We start from the raw sequence: 22,165 nt of genomic DNA on the forward strand, positions 1-22,165 counted from the left end.
TACACTGTCTAAAAATAAGATGAGGTTCATAAATATGCCCCATATTAAATTACTGATTGACATCATACAGTACTGTGCAAAAGTTTAAGACAGTTATTGAAAAAATTCTGCAAAAGTAAAAAATGCTTTCAGGAATAGACGTATTAATGTAAAGTGATTAAAAGAGAAATTCAAAACAATATTCGGTGTGACTGCCCTGTGCCTAAGTTCAAAACCCCATGATTTCTTCTAGGTACTCGTACTTGCAGTTTTTGAAGGCACTCTGCAATGGTTGCTCCAAACATCTTAGGCTACTTTCACACTAGCTTCGGGCCCGGCCCGTCGCGGTGCTTCGGGCCGAGGTTACCGACGCTAGCGTTGTCTCCGCCGCACAACGGGGGCAGCGGATGCATTTTTCCAGCGCATCCGCTGCCCCATTGTGAGGTGCGGGGAGGTGGGGGCGGAGTTCCGGCCGCGCATGCGCGGTCGGAAAAAGCGGACCGTCGGCAGCAAAAAACGTTACATGTAGCGTTTTTTGCAGCCGACGGTCCGTCACAACACTGCGCAACCATCGCACGACGGTTGCGACGTGTGTCAATGCGTCGCAAATGCGTCGCTAATGTTAGTCAATGCAGAAAAAACGCATCCTGCAAGCACTTTTGCAGGATGCGTTTTTTCGGCAAAACGACGCATTGCAACGTATTGCAGTTAACGCTAGTGTGAAAGTAGCCTTAAGGCCCCGTCACACATAGCGAGATCGCTAGCGAGATCGCTGCTGAGTCACAAGTTTTGTGACGCAACAGCGACCTCAGTAGCGATCTCGCTATGTGTGACACGTACCAGCGACCAGGCCCCTGCTGCGAGATCGCTGGTCGTGTCGGAATGGCCTGGACCTTTTTTTGGTCGTTGAGGTCCCGCTGACATCGCTGAATCGGTGTGTGTGACACCGATCCAGCGATGTCTTCACTGGTAACCAGGGTAAACATCGGGTTACTAAGAGCAGGGCCGCGCTTAGTAACCCGATGTTTACCGTGGTTACCAGCGTAAATGTAAAAAAAAAAAAACAGTACATACTCACCATCTGATGTCCGTCAGGTCCCTTGCCGTCTGCTTCCTGCTCTGACTGACTGACTGCCGGCCGTACAGTGAGAAGTGAGAGCACAGCAGTGACGTCACCGCTGCACTCTGCTCTCACTGTACGGCGGCTCAGTCAGAGCAGGAAGCAGACGGCAAGGGACCTGACGGGCATCAGATGGTGAGTATGTACTGTTTGTTTTTTTTGGTAACCAGGGTAAACATCGGGTTACTAAGCGTGGCCCTGCGCTTAGTAACCCGATGTTTACCCTGGTTACCCGGGTGCTGCAGGGGGACTTCGGCATCGTTGAAGACAGTTTCAACGATGCCGAAGTCGTTCCCCTGATCGTTGGTCGCTGGAGAGAGCTGTCTGTGTGACAGCTCCCCAGCGACAAAACAGCGACGCTGCAGCGATCAGCATCGTTGTCTGTATCGCTGCAGCGTCGCTGTGTGTGACGGGGCCTTTAGAGAACTAACTACAGATATTCTGTGGATGTAGTCTTTGCCAATCCTTCCTTCTCTTCTTGTTAAGAATCACAGATAGACTGGATGATGTTGGCAATGTAGTTATCAGCATTGTGGACACCAGTAATCCTGACCACTATCTGAAATGCGGGCCCCTAAGGAAGAGTAAATTTTGCTTCACTGTTGATTGTAGACTCTTATTATTGTGCCACTCTCTAACCCTTTGGCAAATAAACTCCCTTGTGTTACAGCCAAATATTTGAAATTGACTCATTAGTCCAAAGCAGCTGCTACCATTTTTCTCCCCCCCCCTCCCTCTTGTTCCTATGTTTTATGTGCATAGTTGTCGCTTGGTTTAATTTCCATGTCAAAGCTTATGGCATTTTGGCTTCTATTCTTGCCAGATTTTTCTGGGTGTAGCTGCATCTGGGTGCTACTGTTTGCTGCCTGTTTTGAGCTGATGACACTGTTGTATATCTTCTGATTTTTACGGGAAGTAAGCACGATGTGTTTTTAATTCTCTGCACCATTTGCTTGGCCTTTGTGATTTTTTAAGGTTGCCGGGTTCTTCGTGGTGCTTCAATAAAACTTGAAGCAGCCTGAAACCCCCCACTCTGCTTTGAAATTTTTGCCTTGGAGAAACCTTGATGATGCAGTATAACTACCTCGTGTCTTGTTGGTTTGCTCAGTCATGCCATGGTTTATAACCTGTGAAATGAAATGTCTTTTATAACCTCAGTTTGATAGCAGATTTTGGCTGTTCCTCACCCAGTTGTAAGTCTCCTACACAGCCTTTTCTGTTTTTGTCAATGACCACATTTTAACTAACACGCAAAAATGATAATCAATTCTTGTTTGGTAGAATTGGTTACTCGTACACATGACTATAATCATACACAATCCCTGACTTTGGGCAAGTATATCTAGAAGAATCCTTGCTTTGGTGCTGTTTTTCAAGGCACAGGTCTACCACACCAAATATTGATTACCGGTATTTAGAATTTTCTTTTGTTTGTTCACTTTGCATTTTGTTGATAAAAATAAGCTACAGTACTTCTGTTTTATTAATCATTCTTGCTTCACAGTATTTTTTTCTACCCCTGCCTAAAACTTTTGCACTGTACTGTACCCTAGGATAGACTAAGTATATCCTGATATGCAAAAATATAGGCTACTTAGGTTGCCTCTGCTGAATGTCTCTCATCTGTCTTTTCTGTTTGTGTAGCTATACAGTATATTTGTATGTATACAAGTTTCATTTTATCAACGACACTTTGTTCCCCTTGCTGGTTTTTCTGAATTTGCTGTTTTTCACATGATCTTACGCAAAGCTTCTGCTCATTTTGTAATTTGCACTGTTAAACTGCTTCTTTACTGCGGATCCATCACCTTTTCCATCAATAGAGCAGTGTAGTGTCCACATGTTTTTCTTTTTCTTACTGTTTTGCTCCGCTCCCCGTTTAGGCGCAGTCTGATCTTTCCTCCCTGGCTTTCATTCCTCTGGCTTTTCTTGATACTGCCTTGTGCTGGTGGATATCCTTCCCTTGAAGGTGTTTGTTATGTATCCCTAGGTTGTTTTCTTTTTTGTGTATTGTTTTGCAGTTTGAGGTTAGTTTTATAAAGGGCGGTAGGCAAGCGTGGATGAAAAGATGGTCTCTCAAACTGCTAGGACATTATTCCAATTTTTTGGTTTTTTTTAAGTTGTAATTAATTTTCATTTCATTAAAGTTTTTTTTTTCATATATGTATTATAAAAATTGCACTGTTTGCCTTTTCTAGCATTTTTGTTGCACAGTCTATTGCTGGCTGCAGAATGGGTTAACGGAAAATCCTTCAGTGAGCTCAGACTGACAGTAATTCTTAACGGTCTTCTTTATTTTTATTAAGCTTTTCTCAGCTGATTTATGATCACTGATCTCTGTAAGGCTGTGAGCACACGTTCAGGATTTGTCGTGTCTTTTCGCTATAAAAACGCGATAAAACCACGAAAAAAGCATACATTAAGCATCCTTTTATTAGAATGCAATCCGCAATTTTTGTGCACATGTTGCGGTTTTTCTCCGCGGCGGAATCGCATTCCGGAAAAAAAGCCGCATGTTCATTGTTTGTGCGGAATGGCGGGGATTCTGCATACATAGTGGGCTATGCCCACCATGCGGGAAGTAAGCAGATCATGTGCGGTTGGTACCCAGGGTGGAGGAGAGGAGACTCTCCTCCGGGCCCTGGGAACTATATACCTGTGAAAAAAAAAAAAAATTAAATTAATAAATCATGATATTCTCACCTTCCGGAATCCCCGGCAGCCTTCCCGCTCCTCGCGATGCTTCCGTTCCCAGGGATGCTTTGCGGCAATGACCTGTGATCATGTAGCGGTCTCGCGAGACTGCTACATCATCACAGGTCATTACCGCAAAGCATCCCTGGGAACGGAAGCTGCCGGGAGCATCGCGAGGAGCTGGAAGGCTGCCGGGGATTCCAGAAGGTGAGAATATCATGATTTATTTATTTTTTTTAACATTCAATCTTTTTACCATTGATGCTGCATAGGCAGCATCAATAGTAAAAAGTTGGTCACACAAACACTATGTTTGACAAGTGTGACCAACCTGTCAATCAGTTTTCCAAGCGATGCTACATATCACTTGGAAAACGCTAGTATTCTGCAAGCTAATTACGCTTGTAAAACGCCAGTGTCTAGCGGGAATATGCATGCCAATTCCGCATGCGTTTTACCCGCTGCACAGTTGCGGAATTTACGCGGCAATTCCGGACGTGTACACATAGCCTAAAGTTGAATGTTTAGGAAACGAGGCCTGTAAAAACCAGACTAAGCAAAAAAATGTAATGAAAACTAATTGCAAAAATGAGCTTTAGCTTGAAATATATGCATTTATAGGGAATATATCAGTAGGTTTTTGCTATGTAATCTGTGGGCAGCATGAGGTAGGGTCTGAGACACTGTTTTCATGGATGTGTCACTTATGGGTCTGTGTACTGTTGTTTCAATACAATGAGTGTTTTATCAGCGGGAGATTATCACTGGCTGGACTGGTGCCCAAGTGAGCCCTGGTCTGACCACGCCCCCTATGCTGATTAGAAGCACACTGTCTATAGATCAGTGGTCCCAACTCCGGTCCTCAAGAGACACCAACAGGTCATGTTTTCGGGATTTCCTTAGTATTGTGTAGGTGATGGAATTATTGCCTGTCCAGGTGATGCAATTATCACCTGGGCAATACTAAGAAAATCCTGAAAACATGACCTGTTGGTGACTCTTGAGAACCGGAATTGGGGAACACTGCTATAGATGATGCTTGCTTTCTGAGCCCTGCTACATCTAAAAACAGTGCCACAACCAGTAAACTGACACCCCTGGAATCAGGGTCTCTTTTCCTACATTATGCTGCTCTCAGATGAGGTAGCAAACACCTGGTATCAAATTACTCTTAAAGGGAACCTGTCACCCCGTTTTTTCCGTATGAGATAAAAATACTGTTAAATAGGGCCTGAGCTGTGCATTACAATAGTGTATTTTGTGGACCCCGATTCCCCACCTATGCTGCCGAAATACGTTACCAAAGTAGTCGTTTTCGCCTGTCAATCAGGCTGGTCTGGTCAGATGGGCGTGGTGTCTTCCCCCAGATCTTGCTTAGTTTTCCGTTGGTGGCGTAGTGGTGTGCGCATGCCCAAGTCCAGAATCCACTGCACAGGGGAGGGAAAATAGCGTGATCTGCGCTATTCCCCTGGTGATCGGTGCGGGCGGCCATATTCCTGTGGCCGCGCGTGCGCAGATCGAGCGCTCTGCTGCCCGGGGCTTCAGGAAAATGGCCGTGGGATGCCGCGTGTGCACAGATGGAGATCGCGGCGGCCATTTTCCTGAAGCAGAGATGCGAACTCGGCTTCAGGAAAATGGCCGCCGCGATCTCCATCTGCACACGCGTGGCATCCCGCGGCCATTTTCCTGAAGCCCCGGGCAGCAGAGCGCTCGATCTGCGCACGTTCGGCCACAGGAATATGGCCGCCCGCACCGATCACCAGGGGAATAGCGCAGATCACGCTATTTTCCCTCCCCTGTGCAGTGGATTCTGGACTTGGGCATGCGCACACCACTACGCCACCAACGGAAAACTAAGCAAGATCTGGGGGAAGACACCACGCCCATCTGACCAGACCAGCCTGATTGACAGGCGAAAACGACTACTTTGGTAACGTATTTCGGCAGCATAGGTGGGGAATCGGGGTCCACAAAATACACTATTGCAATGCACAGCTCAGGCCCTATTTAACAGTATTTTTATCTCATACGGAAAAAACGGGGTGACAGGTTCCCTTTAAGAAAAAGCAAAATGTCCCCAGAGGTGGAAAACTCCTTAAAGTAGATAAAAATCTGTAGAAGAGAAAGAATCTGCTATAAAGATGTCTAAAAGAAATGTCTTTTTGCACATGGCAACCAATCACAGCACATATACAGTACAGGAAAAGAAATCTGTGCTGTGATTGGTTCGTTGAGCAATAGACTGTTTAGACCAGAGGTGTCAAACTGCATTCCTCGAGGGCTGCAAACAGGTCATGTTTTCAGGATTTCCTTGTATTGCACAGGTGATAATTTAATCACCTCCAGAGAATGATTCCAGCACCTTGTGCAATGCTAAGGAAATCTTGAAAACATGCATGGTTTGCGGCCCTCGAGGAATGCAGTTTGAGGCCCCTGGTTAGATAGTCGCATTTACCAGCCCAAAATGTATTGGACATGTGGCAAGTGCTTCTTTGGTGTATACTGCAAAAACATGTCTGTGTCCCTAAGCTGTACAGAAGCACGGCATAGGCTTGTGTCTGACAGGGCCTACAAATTAGCATTTAGGTATGCAAAGTGTTTTCCTGACCGATGGGACCCCCATCAATCCCAAGAATGAAGGTCCCAATTCTGCAGATGTCGGTACTAGTTATGAGCGAATGTGCTCTGATAAGGTGTTATCCGAGCATGCTTGGGTGCTAACCGAGTGCTGAATACTATGTTCGAGTCTCCGCCACTGTTTGACAGCCGCAACACATGCAGGGATTGCCCAACAAACAAGAAATCCCTGCATGTGTTGCATCTGTTGAGCAGCTGCGGGGACTCGGAACATATTATTCGAGCACACCGAACACAGTTAGCACTGGAGCATGCTCAGATAACACCTTATCCTAGAACATTAGCTCATCACTACATGATCATAATATTGTAAGCAAACTCAAAAAGGGTTTCCTGAGAAAAGCTGTCACAGCGCTGCAGCAGGCTCCTGGTATTTTCTTTTACATGGGAGATATCGACCTTCATTTGGGTTCTAAACATTTATGTAAAGAAAGCCGTATTGCCTACTAATGTCCAAGTCTGAATCTGTAGAATAGTTTTTTACTAGCTTGAATGTTCCTGCCTTTCCTTAACTCATTGCCACATCTTCATAAGCCTAACTCAGACAATGAAGCTGCTGACGCTGCGGAGAAACGTGGTCAAGCTCTCTCTGTACAGACACTTTACAAACACCCTTATCCTGGCAGTAGTAGGTATGTGTATACTATGTATATTGCTCCAGATTGTTCAATAACCTTGGTAAAACCAAGCATTCCATAATAGTGCACAAGTGGGAATTATACAGAGTTTATTATATATTGTGCACTTATTATTTTGTGAAGCCTCAAAGTTCTATAAACATTTAGTTTTCTCACTTCTTAGGGTATGTATCCACGGTCCGTAATCACAGCGGTTTGGACGGAGCGGAAAACCCGCTCCGCCCAAAGCACCGCCCCCTTCTGTACGCGCGGTGATGTGTTCATTGACCACATCCGGAATCACCGCACCCCATACATAGGGCCCTGTGATTTACCTTGCGCCGACGGAGCGTCGCTGCAAGGTAAGCAGACATGCTGCGTTCTAAAAAGACGTGCCGTATGTCCGTTAACGCAGGGCCGCCAGATGCGTGTTCGCACACATAGTGAAGACGGGATTTAATAAAATCCCCCCTCTACTATGCGGTAACATCTGGACGCTGCGGGTTGAACGCTGCGGCTGTACGCAGCGTTCAATCCGCAGCTAATCCGGATGTAATACTGAACGTGGACACATACCCTTTTATTCTTACTTTTTTGTTGCTCTCTAATGGTAATTAATAGTGTAGCAAGCTTGGCTGCTGTTTCCATTCTAAAAAAATAGAAAAAAAAAAAAAAAACACAGCATGGCTTCTACTGTAAAAGTGTAAGTTGTGTCACCAATATATTATTTTTTAGTTTAAAGGGAACCTGTCACCCCCCCCCTCCCCCCCTGGCGTTTTTAACTAAAAGAGCCACCTTGTGCAGCACTAATGCTGCATTCTGTCAGGGTGGCTCTTTAATTTGTGGTCCCTTCCAACGCTGCAATATTTGTTTTTTTTTATTTAGCCCGCCATACCTGTAGTCTGTCCGGGGGGACATGTCTTTTCCCCCCAGACACAAACGCCTCCCAGCCATCCCTCAGCCCCTCTGTGTGTCGGGCGCCGCCTCCTCTGCCTTTATTAATGTCCCCAGCGCCTGCCCTGTAAGTTCCTTTTTCTGGCATACGCAGTTTGCGCTGCCCTTCAACTCCCGTCACATGATGGGAACTTACAGCGCAGGCGCCGGGGACGTTAATGAAGGCACATGAGGCGGCGCACGGAGGGGCTGAGGGTTGGCTGGGAGGCGTTTGTGTCCGGGGGGGGGGAAAGACATGCCCCCTGGACTATTGATCCTGCCTATGCAGCATCAATAGTAAAAAGATAATAATAATGTTAAAAATAATAATAAAAAAAATAAATAAAAAAATGGTTATACTCCCCTTCTGATGGCCCCCGATCTCCTCAGCGGCTTCCGTTCCTATAAATGCTTTGTGTGCAGGACCTTCGATGACGTCACGGTCACGTGACCGCGACGTCATCGCAGGTCCTTCACTCAAAGCATCCATGGGAACGGAAGCGGTAGCGTGCACCGCTGAGAGGCGGGAAGACTCCGAGGCCATCAGAAGGTGAGTATATCACTATTTTTATTTTAATTCTTTTTTTTTTTTAACAATTTATATGGTGCCCAGTCCGTGGAGGAGAGTCTCCTCTCCTCCACCCTGGGTACCAATCGCACATAATCTGCTTACTTCCCGCATGGTGGGCATAGCCACATGCAGGAAGTAAGCAGATCAATGCATTCCTAGGTGTGCGGAATCCCTGTGATTCTGCAAATTTAATGAAACATGCTGCGTTTTTTTCTGGAATGCGATTCCGCTCAGGAAAACAACGCAGCATGTGCACAAAAAATGTGGATTGCATTCTATTAAGTAGGATGCTTAATGTGAGCGTGTTTTTCGCATTTTTTTAACGTTTTTATAGCGAAAAACCGCGAAAAAAAACACGAAAAATCTGCTATGTGTGTACACAGCCTTAAAGAGATCATCCTTCAGAATGGTCATCAATATCAGACCTGTAGGAATCCAATACCCGGCACCCCCACAAACTGTTCTAATCTCCAGCGGTGGACGGATGCTTTCATTAAAGCTGAGCAGCATAGTTCTGTTCAGTGTGTAGTAGTCGCTGCCAGGTACGGCAGATCAGCTGCTAATAGTGTGAATATGAGCTGATGTGCAGCACACGGCAGTGGGCTTTAAACAGTGTGACTGAACTTTGGTGGTCTTCTCTGTACACTGTTTACAGTGACGGCTCAGCATTGACTGATCAATGAGACTGTCAGGTTTAGGAAAACCTCAATAACTGTAGCTGTGCCAGCTCCATCGAGAGTTTACAGTCTGCCAGGCCAACCCTTTAATTTGACTTAAAGGGATTTTCCAGGGCTTCCAAAATTTGAAAGAGTATGCGTTATTAAAGAAGAGCAAGTGTTACTTACCACAAAAATATTTTTCTGTTTGGGACAGGAAGTGATAAAGTCCCTTCTAATAGTGACAAGGCCGCAGTAGCCAGTCTTTGGCTTCAGTGGATACGCTCACGTGACCGCTGAGGCCAATGCCTGGAAGATGGGGACCACAGGGGTGCAGCGATGAGGTACTGCAGTATGACTTATTTCCTTGTTTTATAGTAATCCCTATTCTAGCCCAGGAAGGGGTCCTTCACGAAGTGGTGCTCCCCTTCAGATGATTGGAGCCAGGCTTTCATTGCCTGCACAGTTCCTGGCTGAGTACATAGTATGGGGAATCAGGGAAATGATTGCATCATTTAGGTAGTGCTCAGTCCCTCTAACTCCAAGTATTGAGCTGGAAATGAGTAAACAGTGGTCCAATTATTGTGATGTCTAAGCCTAAGTGCACATAAGAGATGAAAATGTTCTATTGTTTTTCTTGTAGCATCAATTGTTTTTATTATCTGGACCACTATGAAGTTCCGCCTTGTAGACTGTCAGTCGGTAAGTTTTGCCATGAGTAATCTTGCTATTTGCAGATGAAGAAATGTTGGCTTTGGACATGCTTGTAAATGACTGTCATTGCATTTCCTGTTACAGAGGACCTGTTAGCTCTTCTGACACATCTGTTGCTGTTGTAGTGAATTCTTGCATTCCCCATAAAGCTACAATACTAATGTGGAAATCTATTAAACAAAATTATCCAGTTCCTCTTTTTTTTTTTTTCCTCTTGGAAATATATGCATAATTTACTGACTGGCATTAATTAAGGTTTCCTTCGTCAATAGTAAGCGTTCCTATACCCTAAAACGGTTTCATCCAAGCTGCCAATTTTGCTGCTGCGGTGGACACAGCATCCATACGTTGCATTAATTGCTGCGGTGTAATGCAGCATTACCTAATGCTACGTTATCCTGAGATGTGTGCACAATGGAGCTTTTCCTCGGTCATAGTATTGTATTGATTGTTAATGCAGATTAATACGGTTAATTTATTTATTTAACTTTTTTTTTTTTCCAGGATTGGCGGGAACTTTGGGTGGACGATGCTATTTGGCGCCTGCTGTTCTCTATGATCTTGTTTGTTATCATGGTCCTGTGGAGACCATCTGCGAACAATCAGAGGTGTGTGCTGCTAAATAAAAAATGATTCAACTGATTATTGGGCTATTGAAAAATGTAATCCAGAAACTTTACAGATTGTATCCTACTTACTTGTTCTTGCTCCTACACTGTCTCTCTGTTGTCAAACGCAACTGTCTCAACAAGTGGCACTGGCATACTCCTCTGCAACTGGGCACTGCAAAGTTCCAGTAAGACGTCAAGTAAATGGTTAACAGTTTTTGCTGGGCAGAGCATATTGCGGCCTGGCTGTTATCACTTTCCATTATGCACCTTGAGTTTTCCTGATCATACAGTTTCTGCATTGGTCAGCAAACTTATCATTATGTACCACACTGTACACTGTGTGCAGAATTATTAGGCAAGTATTTTAGAGGATTATTTTTATTATAGATCAACAACTATGTTCCCAATCAACCCAAAAGGCTCATGAATATCAAAGCTTAATATTTTTGGAATTTGGAGTGGATTTTCTTTTTAGATTTGGCTATCTTAGGAGGATCTGTTTGTGCAGGTAACTATTACTGTGCAGAATTATTAGGCAACTTAATAAAAATCAAATATATTCCCATCTCACTTGTTTATTTTCACCAGGAAAACCAATATAACTGCACAAAATTTAGAAATAAACATTTCTGACATGCAACAACAAAACCCCAAAAAATTAGTGACCAATATAGCCACCTTTCTTTATGATGACACTCAGCAGCCTTCCATCCATAGATTCTGTCAGTTGCTTGATCTGTTTACGATCAACATTGCGTGCAGCAGCCACCACAGCCTCCCAGACACTGTTCCGAGAGGTGTACTGTTTTCCCTCCCTGTAGATCTCACTTTTTATGAGGGACCACAGGTTCTCTATGGGGTTAAGATCAGGTGAACAAGGGGGCCATGTTATTATTTTTTCTTCTTTGAGACCTTTACTGGCCAGCCATGCTGTGGAGTAGTTGAGGCATGTGATGGAGCATTGTCCTGCATGAAAATCATGTTTTTCTTGAGCGATACCGACTTCTTCCTGTACCACTGCTTGAAGAAGTTGTCTTCCAGAAACTGGCAGTAGGTCTGGGAGTTGAGCTTCACTCCATCCTCAACCCAAAAATGTCCCACAAGTTCATCTTTGATGATACCAGCCCATACCAGTACCCCACCTCCACCTTGCTGGATTCATCTCAACTAAAAGCCCAGATTCTTAGATCAGGAACAGAACAGACATGTATAGTACATTTCATAACTTTCCCAAATGATTATGAAAACACTAGATGGTAGCCCGATTCTAACGCATCGGGTATTCTAGAATATGTATGTAGTTTATTTATGAAGATTTTAGAATAATACATTGAATACACAGGATTCGGCCGGCCGCGACCAATTAGCGAAGCGTGGTTCAAATCCCGCGCCAATGCGCAGCCAGACTGCGCCTGTCGCTGATTGTTCGGGGTCGGCCATGTAGTAAATAACAGGCCACGTAGTATCTAGCACAGCCTCATAGTATATAGCACAGCCCACGTAGTATATAGCACAGCCCACGTAGTATATAGCACAGCCCACGTAGTATATAGCACAGCCCACGTAGTATATAGCACAGCCCACGTAGTATATAGCACAGCCCACGTAGTATATAGCACAGCCCACGTAGTATATAGCACAGCCCACGTAGTATATAGCACAGCCCACGTAGTATATAGCACAGCCCACGTAGTATATAGCACAGCCCACGTAGTATATAGCACAGCCCACGTAGTATATAGCACAGCCCACGTAGTATATAGCAAAGCCCACGTAGTATATAGCACAGCCACGGAGTATATAGCACAGCCCACGGAGTGTATAACAGCCCACATAGCATATAACACATCCACGTAGTTTATAACAGCCCACGTAGCATATGACACAGCTCACGTAGTATAACACAGCCCACGTAGTGTATAACACTGGCCACGTAGTGTATAACACTGGCCACGTAGTGTATAACACTGGCCACGTAGTGTATAACACTGGCCACGTAGTGTATAACACTGGCCACGTAGTGTATAACACTGGCCACGTAGTGTATAACACTGGCCACGTAGTATATGGCACAGCCCACGTAGTATATGGCACAGCCACGTAGTGTATAGCACAGCCACGTAGTGTATAGCACAGGCCACGTAGTGTATAGCACAGGCCACGTAGTGTATAGCACAGGCCACGTAGTGTATAGCACAGGCCACGTAGTGTATAGCACAGGCCACGTAGTGTATAGCACAGGCCACGTAGTATATTGCACAGCCCGCGTATTATATAGCACAGCCCGCGTAGTATATTGCACAGCCCACGCAGTATATAGCACAGCCCACGCAGTATATAGCACAGCCCACGCATTATATAGCACAGCCCACGCATTATATAGCACAGCCCACGCATTATATAGCAATGTGGGCATCAGCACTCACACAGGGTTAATGGCAGCGGTAACGGACCGCGTTATGCCGCAGTGTAATGCGCTCCGTTACCGCTGCTATTAACCCTGTGTGACCAACTTTTAACTATTGATGCTGCCTATGTGGCATCAATAGTTAAAAGATCTAATGTTAAAAAAAAAAGAATTAAAATAAAAAATAGTTACATACTCACCTTCCGTTGGCCCCGCATCCAGGCGAAGCGGTTACCGACGCTCCGGTGACCGCTCCATGCATTGCGGTCTCGCGAGATGATAACGTAGCGGTATCGCGAGACCGCTACGTCATCATCTCGCGAGACCGCAATGCATGGAGTGGTCACCGGAGCGTCCCGAGGAGCGGGGAAGGCCTGTTCCTGATCTGGGGGCCGACAGACGGTGAGTTTATAACGATTTTTTATTTTTGTTATTTTTAACATTAGATCTTTTAACTATTGATGCCGCATAGGCAGCATCAATAGTTAAAAGTTGGTTACACAGGGTTAATAGCAGCGGTAACGGAGTGCATTACACCGCGGCATAGCGCGGTCCGTTACCGCTGCCATTAACCCTGTGTGAGCACTGACTGGAGGAGATTATGGAGCGGGCACTGACTGCGGGGAGGAAGGAGCGGCCATTTTGCCGCCGGACTGTGCCCGTCGCTGATTGGTCGTGGCCGTTTTGCCGCGACCAATCAGCGACTTGGAATTCCATGACAGACAGAGGCCGCGACCAATGAATATCCATGACAGACAGAAAGAAAGACAGACAGACAGAAAGACGGAAGTTACCCTTAGACAATTATATAGCAGATTTACAGCACATCCTGCATTGTACTAGTGTACCCAATGTATTATATATTTTAGAAGTCTGAGTTGGTCTATTTTTATACCAACTCCACCAAAATGGACACAGAATCAAACTCCACAGCTCAGGCTCCACATACTGAGTGTCGTTCATCCCGACCCTCGAAAATGCCCTTGCCCAACTAAAGTCTCTAAAATGATCTCCTTGTAGCAACTACAATTGATTCTTCTGGATTTCTGCAGCATTTGAAACTGTAGATCCCAAACTCTGGCTCAGTTTGCCCCCAACTACTTGCCTGTTGGATTTTTTCCTACCAATCTGACCACTTTTAGTGAGTCATTTGCTGGCTCTACTCCTTCACCTCTTCTTGTTTTAGTGATTCTCGGTCAGAATTTTCAAGGTTCAGTAGATGATCTCTACTCTGTGCCACTGACTTCACTGTTTACTCTTTTACTACAGAATTTGATTTTATCTCCTCACTTTCACTCGGCCATCCACAGATATTGCACTGGAGTGAAACTCCTTTTTCCCAGTCTTCTACCCTACCTGTGTCCTAAATTTGCTAATGATACAATACTAACCTCCTCTATAACCCAATGTTATCACTGCCATCTTCGTGAATTCTCTTGTGCTGTTCCCGTTATATTGAATGTGCTAATCAGCACTGTCCGATTTATCCCAAATACCCATAGTTTAAAGTGTGCACTATAAAAAAAAAAAAAAAAAAAAAAAAAAAATCACCCTGATGAAAGCTCCCTCCCATTCCCAAAATTTTTGGGGGAATTTAAATCACCCTGGACAGTCTTGCTTTCTCCTCCTGTCCATTGACTATGGTCACTAAATCACTACCACACCATTAATCATTGCAAAGGTTTTTGGATTATGTGGCACTGGTACCAAACAATTTCCAGGAATGACAAGAAACTTCCATTTCCTTTGTGTCTTGATTTCCAAACTGAAAGGCAAATAGTCCAGGTCCAGTCTGACAATGCTGCTGTTGCATACTTGAAATGTCCAAGTTCATCCAGGTCTCAGTTGTTAGCTAAGAACCATATTCCATCTCCATTTGTATTCCAAATCCCAAGAATGGACAGATTACTGACTTTTTCACTTGTTACCTAAGTAGTTCAACTTTCTCTCTGCCTCATCTTCCCTAGCATGTTAATGTAATCTGCATTCTAAACAATATCTGTCTCACGTCCCTGACCTACTTTTTCAGGGTATCTGTCAACATGACATTTGAAACCAGGACTAAGTTGTACATCCCCTCAAAACCTGACATAGAATCATATAATGTTAGAGTTGGAAGGGTCCTCCAAGATCCTTGTGTCCAACCCCCTGCTCAATGCAGGTGTCACGTACCCGCTTTTCAGCACGTGACTTGGGGTTGCGCCTGCACGGGTTAATCTATCTCCTCTCACTCAGTCCAGCATTCAACCTCTGTCCTATGCTGCAGTGAGAGCATAAATCACACCCGGACACAGACCACACACCCCACTTTATACACACTGCCACCACTCACCAAACACACGGGCGATGAGTCCTTGAAATACTACTACCATATGCCAAGCACCAGGATTATACACTCTAAGGCTATAAATTCTTTAGAGCATACAAGGTTCAGACTTATTAAAGTTTAAAGCTTTAATAGAAAAGGTACAGTATTTACAATAAAATGATATAAAAAAACATATGGAAGTAAAAAGTGACAAAAATATGCAAAACAGTTATCAAAATAAAGGGAGAAAACTTTCAGAAATATCTGAACTTTATAGTCTGCTTTCTGCTCCCTGAGGGGGAAATGAATATGGAATGGTTCACACCAGCTTGGCTGTCCCTCAGTCTGTGACACCGTTTCTATGGGTAAAGGCCTAATTTATAGATTAACCTGGAGATCCGATTTCTAGACCAGCCTCTCATGTTTATTATTCTAATCCTTGGTTTGTGACTGGATCCTGGCTATTTTACCAATGAATACATTGTTTTTCTTTGAACACTATTTGTGTAATCTTTCTTTCTCAGAGTAAATATACAGTGTCAGGCTGCCATCACATTAGCAGTATTTGGTCAGTATTTTACATCAGTATTTGTCAGCCAAAACCAGGAGTGGGTGATAAATGCAGAAGTGGAGCATATGTTTCTATTATACTTTTCCTCTAATTGTTTCACTCCTGGTTTTGGCTTACAAATACTGATGTAAAATACTGACCAAATACTGCTAGTGTGACGGCAGCCTCAGGCTGCAATTTGGCATCTTCCCATCAAAGGCACTAGGAGGTGTGAAGTGTTTCCAATTCTGTGTGCTCTCAGGACATCCCCCCTAGGGTGACTGGAGACCAGGAGACTGCCTGCTCAGGATAACATAGGTCATGATTTGTGTGAGAGCTGCAGTCTCAGGACAGATGTTAATTTACTTATGGTCATACAGCTACATATTTCACTACAGCAGGATTCACTAAACCATCTTAGACAGATGTCTGTCCAGCCTCTGAAGAGTAGTAGCACATGACTACACCCAACGTCTCCCCACAACTTTTTGAGACCTCGTAAAGGTTCGATGAGGTCATCCCAGTAGTTATCTTCCAGTCTTCCTCCTGGCAGGTAGAGGAAGCATTTTTGGTGGATATGTCTTCAATCTGGCTGTTGTCTTATCAATTTCTTTTTCATGTTGTTTGAGAGGGCAATCCTATGGCTATCTACTAGTGATGAGCGAGTGTACAAGTTGCTCGGGTTTTCCCGAGCACACTCTGTTGACCTCCGAGTATTTATGACTGCTTGGAGATTGTTTTCATCGTGGCAGCTGAATGATTTACAGCTACTAGCCTGCTTGATTACATGTGGGGATTCCCTAGCAACCAGGCAACCCCCACATGTACTCAGCCTGGCTACTGGCTGTAAATCATTCAGCTGCCACAATGCAAACTAAATCTCCGAGCAGTTATAAATACTCGGAGGTCACCCGAAATGGCTTTCCTCTGTCTAATGTTATTTTTATCATCAAAAATTGTATCTAGTTGTATCAATTTTTTTGATCAGTATGGCCATTTTCGCGGTGTTTTGCTCTACAGCTGGTGCATTTATACCTCTTTTCACCAGAGCTGTGGGGGCTTTTTAAGCTGTCATTGGACGTGTTTCTTTCACACTTTTGTGTCTAAAAATCTCGTGGACTCGTCACATTGACACCTGTAAAATCACTTTCTCTCTGAATTCAGTGGGGGACTGAATACTCACCCACGTGTTACTACTTTCTTATTCAGGATTTTGGCACATGTTGGTTTTATAAATTGGGCTGCTCTTATTACTGGCTCTTATCTATCCAGACCTTTCTTCTGGGTTGTCTATTCGCACCGACGGCTGATATACAGGCTGACCTAGCTCAGTTCTGCAGGACTGGTAGAGCCTGTGTAGACTATTACAGAAAAGTAGACTCACAATCATCTTTGAACCCTAGTGAACCTGGTGAGAAAGAAGTGTTTTTGTTCCCGACGCCTCTCACACAGCCAAACCAGATCTCCGCTTTGCACTGACGAGGGGCAGTACCCCGAGAAGTAATATACATTTTACCATTCCATATTTGTACTTTTTTCTTTCTTTGTTGTGACTCATTTATAACTTCGTTTTTGTTCTCAAAATTTCAATATTTTCTTGTTTCTTTGCTAGAAATCTTCTGCACATTGTCATGAGTTAAATACCATAGCTTTTCATACATCATTACCACTGTTTTCTTTTCGTGTAGGTTTGCCTTTTCACCACTGAATGAAGAAGATGACGATGATGATGAACAGAAAGAGCCTATGTTAAAGGAGAGCTTTGGTATGGCAGTGCTGTATAGCAATAGTTATTTGTTCCCAGCATTACCCTTATCCAGGTTATTCCTTTACACTATTAACTATGATTAAAAAAAAAGTTTCGCTCATTGGAGTCCCTTCTGCCCGGCGACGCCCCCCGTCCACCTTTACCCGGCGACACCCCCCGTCCACCTTTACCTGGCGACGCCCCCCGTCCACCTTCACCTGGCGACGCCCCTGGTCCACCTCCGCCCGGCGACGCCCCTGGACTGCCTTCGACGCCCCCGGTCCACCTTCGCCCGGCGACTCCCTCACCCCTTCCTGGTCCACCTGAAATCCGGAGGCGCCCACAGGGTCCACCTTCGCCCGGAGGTGCCCCACTGTTCTGTCTGTATACTCAATTTTGTGTCCTCCTCTGCCCAGGAGATGTGTGATCTGTGATGTTTCTGTACGGTCAGACACCGCTATTACACAGTACACAGCAGGGGCACATTTATAAGATTATCTCAGCACAGGGGAAAAAAATATAAAACGTTGACATCTTTTATTAGTCATTTCCTTTTTTTTTTTTTTTTCTACAGAGGGGATGAAAATGAGAAGTTCAAAGCCAGAAACCAATGGAAATTCTAAAGTGACTAAAGCTGTAAGTAGATGTGACACAAAACAAATCTAGTAAATCAGAGATTTCACTCATTGGTTACTGACAAAGGTTGTGTGCTTGGTTTGCATGGTTGAAGTGCATGAGCAAAATTATTAGGATCGGTAGCAACATACTTTGACCATATAGTATATCTCTTAAATGAGACATGACACTCCCCCCGCTATGAATATTATTGGGGGAACATTAGATACTTGTGAGTTCCTACAATCATTGTTGATTCACTTCATGCCACCAACTCCATTCATTGACTGTGGCATGGTTAGCAGTCTCATAAACACTGAATCGCAGTAGTAGCACACGATTGCAGCCACCGCTGCAAACCAAGACATTTTAGTGCCCTGTAAATGGGAAAAGTAAGGGGTGCCAGTGGTTGGACACCCAGCTCTCAGGAAGTTGTCAACCTGTCCCAGGGCTGGCATCAGCACCCGGGCAAGTACTGGGGCCCTGGACAGGCGGAGGGGCCCACTTGCCGTAGGGGACACTGGCGCGCTATGGGAGTCTGGTGCCAGCACCTGCGAGTGGGGCCCATCCTATACTGGAGCATTATATGGGGCCCATCCTATACTGGAGCATTATATGGGGACCGTCATATACTGGAGCATTATATGGGCCTCATTATGTACTGTCTTGGGCATTATATGGGGCTCATTATGTATGGAACAATGTATGGGGTCCATTATTCTGCATGGAGCATTATATGGGGTCCATTATTCTGTATGGAGCAATATATGGGGCCCATTATACTGTATGGAGCATTATATGGGGCTCATTATGTTTGGAACAATGTATGGGGTCTATTCTGCATGGAGCAATATATGGGGCCCATTATTCTGTTTGGAGCATTATATGTGGTCCATTATATTGCATGGAGCATTGTGGTGCCCATATTACTGTATGGAGGACTATACAGTCCTGTTTCTGAACTATTGATGTCACTCATGTAATAAGTAAATGAAGTCTACCATACCTATATTTCTCTGCCGTGTCTGTGCATCATGAATTGTGGTATGTGTTTAAAGGAGTCCACTGAGACTGTTTCACCCACGAAAACCTGTTGAACAACTGCGAGACATGGAGCCGCGGGGACTAGAACATATTATTAGAGCATGCCGAAGACACTTGGATAGCACCCAAGCATGCTCATATAACACCTTATTCAAGCACGTTCGCTCATCACTGATGCAAACATTTTACTTAAACATTTATGATTGTAAGACTGTCATATTTTTTTTATAGGAAGAAGATTTGAAGTGGGTAGAGGAGAACATTCCCTCTTCTGTGACTGATGTGTGAGTATTTCTTGCTCACAATAGGTGTAGAATTGACACATGTATATAGCTGTCCTCTTAGAAGAATCTACTAATCTCTATCCATGATGCTGAAAGTTTTAGATCAAAGGGCCAAATTAGGTACTTTTCTATTAACCTGCCGCAACCACGGCACTATACCAACAGCATCACAACCAGCGCAGCTTCAACTCTCAATGAGAAATCTTCACCTTGGTCACAACGTTTGAACGCAGCCTTAGACTGTGAACCTGAGTCTTTTAACATGGGGAATGATAACACCTGTTGTCTCTTAGTATATAACAAACGGCACCATGCAAAGCTTTAAAATATGATGCTCCAGGATTGTTGTTATATGAGAAATTACAGATACTTTTCTCTTGAGTTGATCATGTGGTCTAGATATTTAAGAGCGTAGTGAGAAGTGTGACAAGGCAAGATTTGTTGCAATGTACATTGCATAGGAACGTTTTTGGGGATAGGAGATAGTGGGCCCGATTAATCAGGATGTTTCCTCAAGAATTTTGGCGTAAAATTACTTTAAATGTGTCCAAATTGTTGGAAAAAAATTGACTTTTTTTCTTCCCACATCAGTCTAGCCACCTCCACATACAGTTAGAAAAGAGGGCAGTGTTTGAATGGAGTGGGATCAGTCCTGATATATGCTGCTAAAATGGCATAAATTTACCCAGTCATTTCCGTTGGTGCACAGCTGGTGAAAGAAGTTTCCAATTTATTGAGGCGTGTGCCTAATTCCCAAAGCTGTTGGCTGTTTAGTTAGTGTGGCTCTTGGAGGCAGCTGAGGAAGCAAAAGCACATATGTGAAAAATGGCTAGGTCCTTAAGGGAGTATTCACATCTCCAAGATCCTATCCTGCTATGTAGCAGGTATAATGATAATATTAGCAAATACCTCCAATTAGAAATGTAGTATAGTTCTGTCTCTTAGCCCATGTGCAGGGCATTGCAGTGGCTTAGATATCTATGGCTATGAAGACTAATAATTGATCGTTATATATGAGTGGTCATAACCATGGATACCTAAGCTACTGCAATGCCCTGCACATGGGGTAAGTGACACAACGAATCAGAAGAACCATACTACATTTCTAATTGGAGGTATTTGCCATTATTATTACACCTACTACAAATTGGGATAGGATCTTGGAGATGGGGATAACCCTTTTAGGGTATGTTCATACTTGGCGTTTTTTTGCTGAGGTTTTTTTATGCTAATTTTCAGCTGCTTTTTACAGTACCAGCAAAGCCTATGATATTTCAGAAATCTCATACACACACATTGTTTTTTTTTCTCATCAGGATTTTGTGCCTTGCAGCATTTTTTTTTACATAGGGCATGTCACTTCTTTTAGCGTTTTTGCAGTGTTTTACACCCATTGACTTGAATGGGTGGTGAAACAACTCTGCAAATAAGCAGGTTGACTTTTTTTGCAGCTTATTTGCTGCAGAAAAGTCAAGGAGAGCTGGATGTGACCAGACACTCGGCTCTGCTACACCTAGATGGCAGACTGCATGATGCGTCCATGCAGCCTGTCATCCAGCAGAGCGCACCCAAACCCCATTCACTTGAATGGGGGGCCTGACAATACAGTGTTTGACAAGCTGTCATATGCATGACAGTGCGGCAAATACCGCTTCTGATGATTTCCCCGCTGGTCAGAGAGCCGTGGTTCCCACACTCAGCTGTGATCGGAGGTATAAAGTTTACCTCCGGTCACTGGTGTCAGCTGATGGGACTACTGGGGCCGGGGCAGTCGCGGACTGGAGTCGGGAGGAGGGGCCGGGGCAGTAGCGTTCGGGAGGAGGGGCCGGGGCAGTAGCGGACCGGAGTCGGGCTCAGGGGCCGGGGCAGTTGCGGACTGGAGTCGGGCATAGGGGCAGTCGCGGACCGGAGTCGGGCGGAGGGGCCGAGGCAGTCGCGGACTGGAGTCGGGCAGAGGGGCAGTCGCGGACTGGAGTCGGGCAGAGGGGCCGAGGCAGTCGCGGACTGGAGTCGGGCGGAGGGGCCGAGGCAGTCGCGGACTGGAGTCGGGCAGAGGGGCCGAGGCAGTCGTGGACTGGAGTCGGGCAGAGGGGCCGAGGCAGTCGCGGACTGGAGTCGGGCAGAGGGGCCGAGGCAGTCGCGGACTGGAGTCGGGCAGAGGGGCCGAGGCAGTCGCGGACTGGAGTCGGGCGGAGGGGCCGAGGCAGTCGCGGACTGGAGTCGGGCATAGGGGCAGTCGCGGACTGGAGTCGGGCAGAGGGGCCGAGGCAGTCGCAGACTGGAGTCGGGCAGAGGGGCCGAGGCAGTCGCGGACTGGAGTCGGGCGGAGGGGCCGAGGCAGTCGCGGACTGGAGTCGGGCATAGGGGCAGTCGCGGACTGGAGTCGGGCAGAGGGGCCGAGGCAGTCGCGGACTGGAGTCGGGCAGAGGGGCCGAGGCAGTCGCGGACTGGAGTCGGGCGGAGGGGCCGAGGCAGTCGCGGACTGGAGTCGGGCAGAGGGGCCGAGGCAGTCGCGGACTGGAGTCGGGCGGAGGGGCCGAGGCAGTCGCGGACTGGAGTCGGGCGGAGGGGCCGAGGCAGTCGCGGACTGGAGTCGGGCGGAGGGGCCGAGGCAGTCGCGGACTGGAGTCGGGCGGAGGGGCCGAGGCAGTCGCGGACTGGAGTCGGGCGGAGGGGCC

General features: G+C 45.6%; 1 protein-coding gene across 3 annotated transcripts in view; it reads left to right on the forward strand.

Moving 5' to 3' along the window:
• TMEM87A (transmembrane protein 87A) overlaps positions 1-22,165 on the forward strand; it is a 90,364-nt gene that overhangs the window by 65,471 nt on the left and 2,728 nt on the right. The window contains exons 12-18 of one of the 3 annotated variants that reach the window (XM_077261211.1): positions 2,983-3,051; positions 6,954-7,062; positions 9,851-9,909; positions 10,426-10,529; positions 17,486-17,562; positions 18,119-18,180; positions 19,435-19,487. In XM_077261211.1, the coding sequence (XP_077117326.1) occupies positions 2,983-3,051; positions 6,954-7,062; positions 9,851-9,909; positions 10,426-10,529; positions 17,486-17,562; positions 18,119-18,180; positions 19,435-19,487 (533 nt within the window). Of the gene's footprint in view, positions 1-2,982; positions 3,052-6,953; positions 7,063-9,850; positions 9,910-10,425; positions 10,530-17,485; positions 17,563-18,118; positions 18,181-19,434; positions 19,492-22,165 lie in introns of those variants that run through there. The other 2 variants (XM_077261218.1, XM_077261203.1) reach the window with 2 other exon arrangements.

This window comes from Ranitomeya variabilis, chromosome 1 (genome assembly GCF_051348905.1).
Source record: "Ranitomeya variabilis isolate aRanVar5 chromosome 1, aRanVar5.hap1, whole genome shotgun sequence".
Classification (NCBI taxonomy): Eukaryota; Metazoa; Chordata; class Amphibia; order Anura; family Dendrobatidae; genus Ranitomeya; species Ranitomeya variabilis.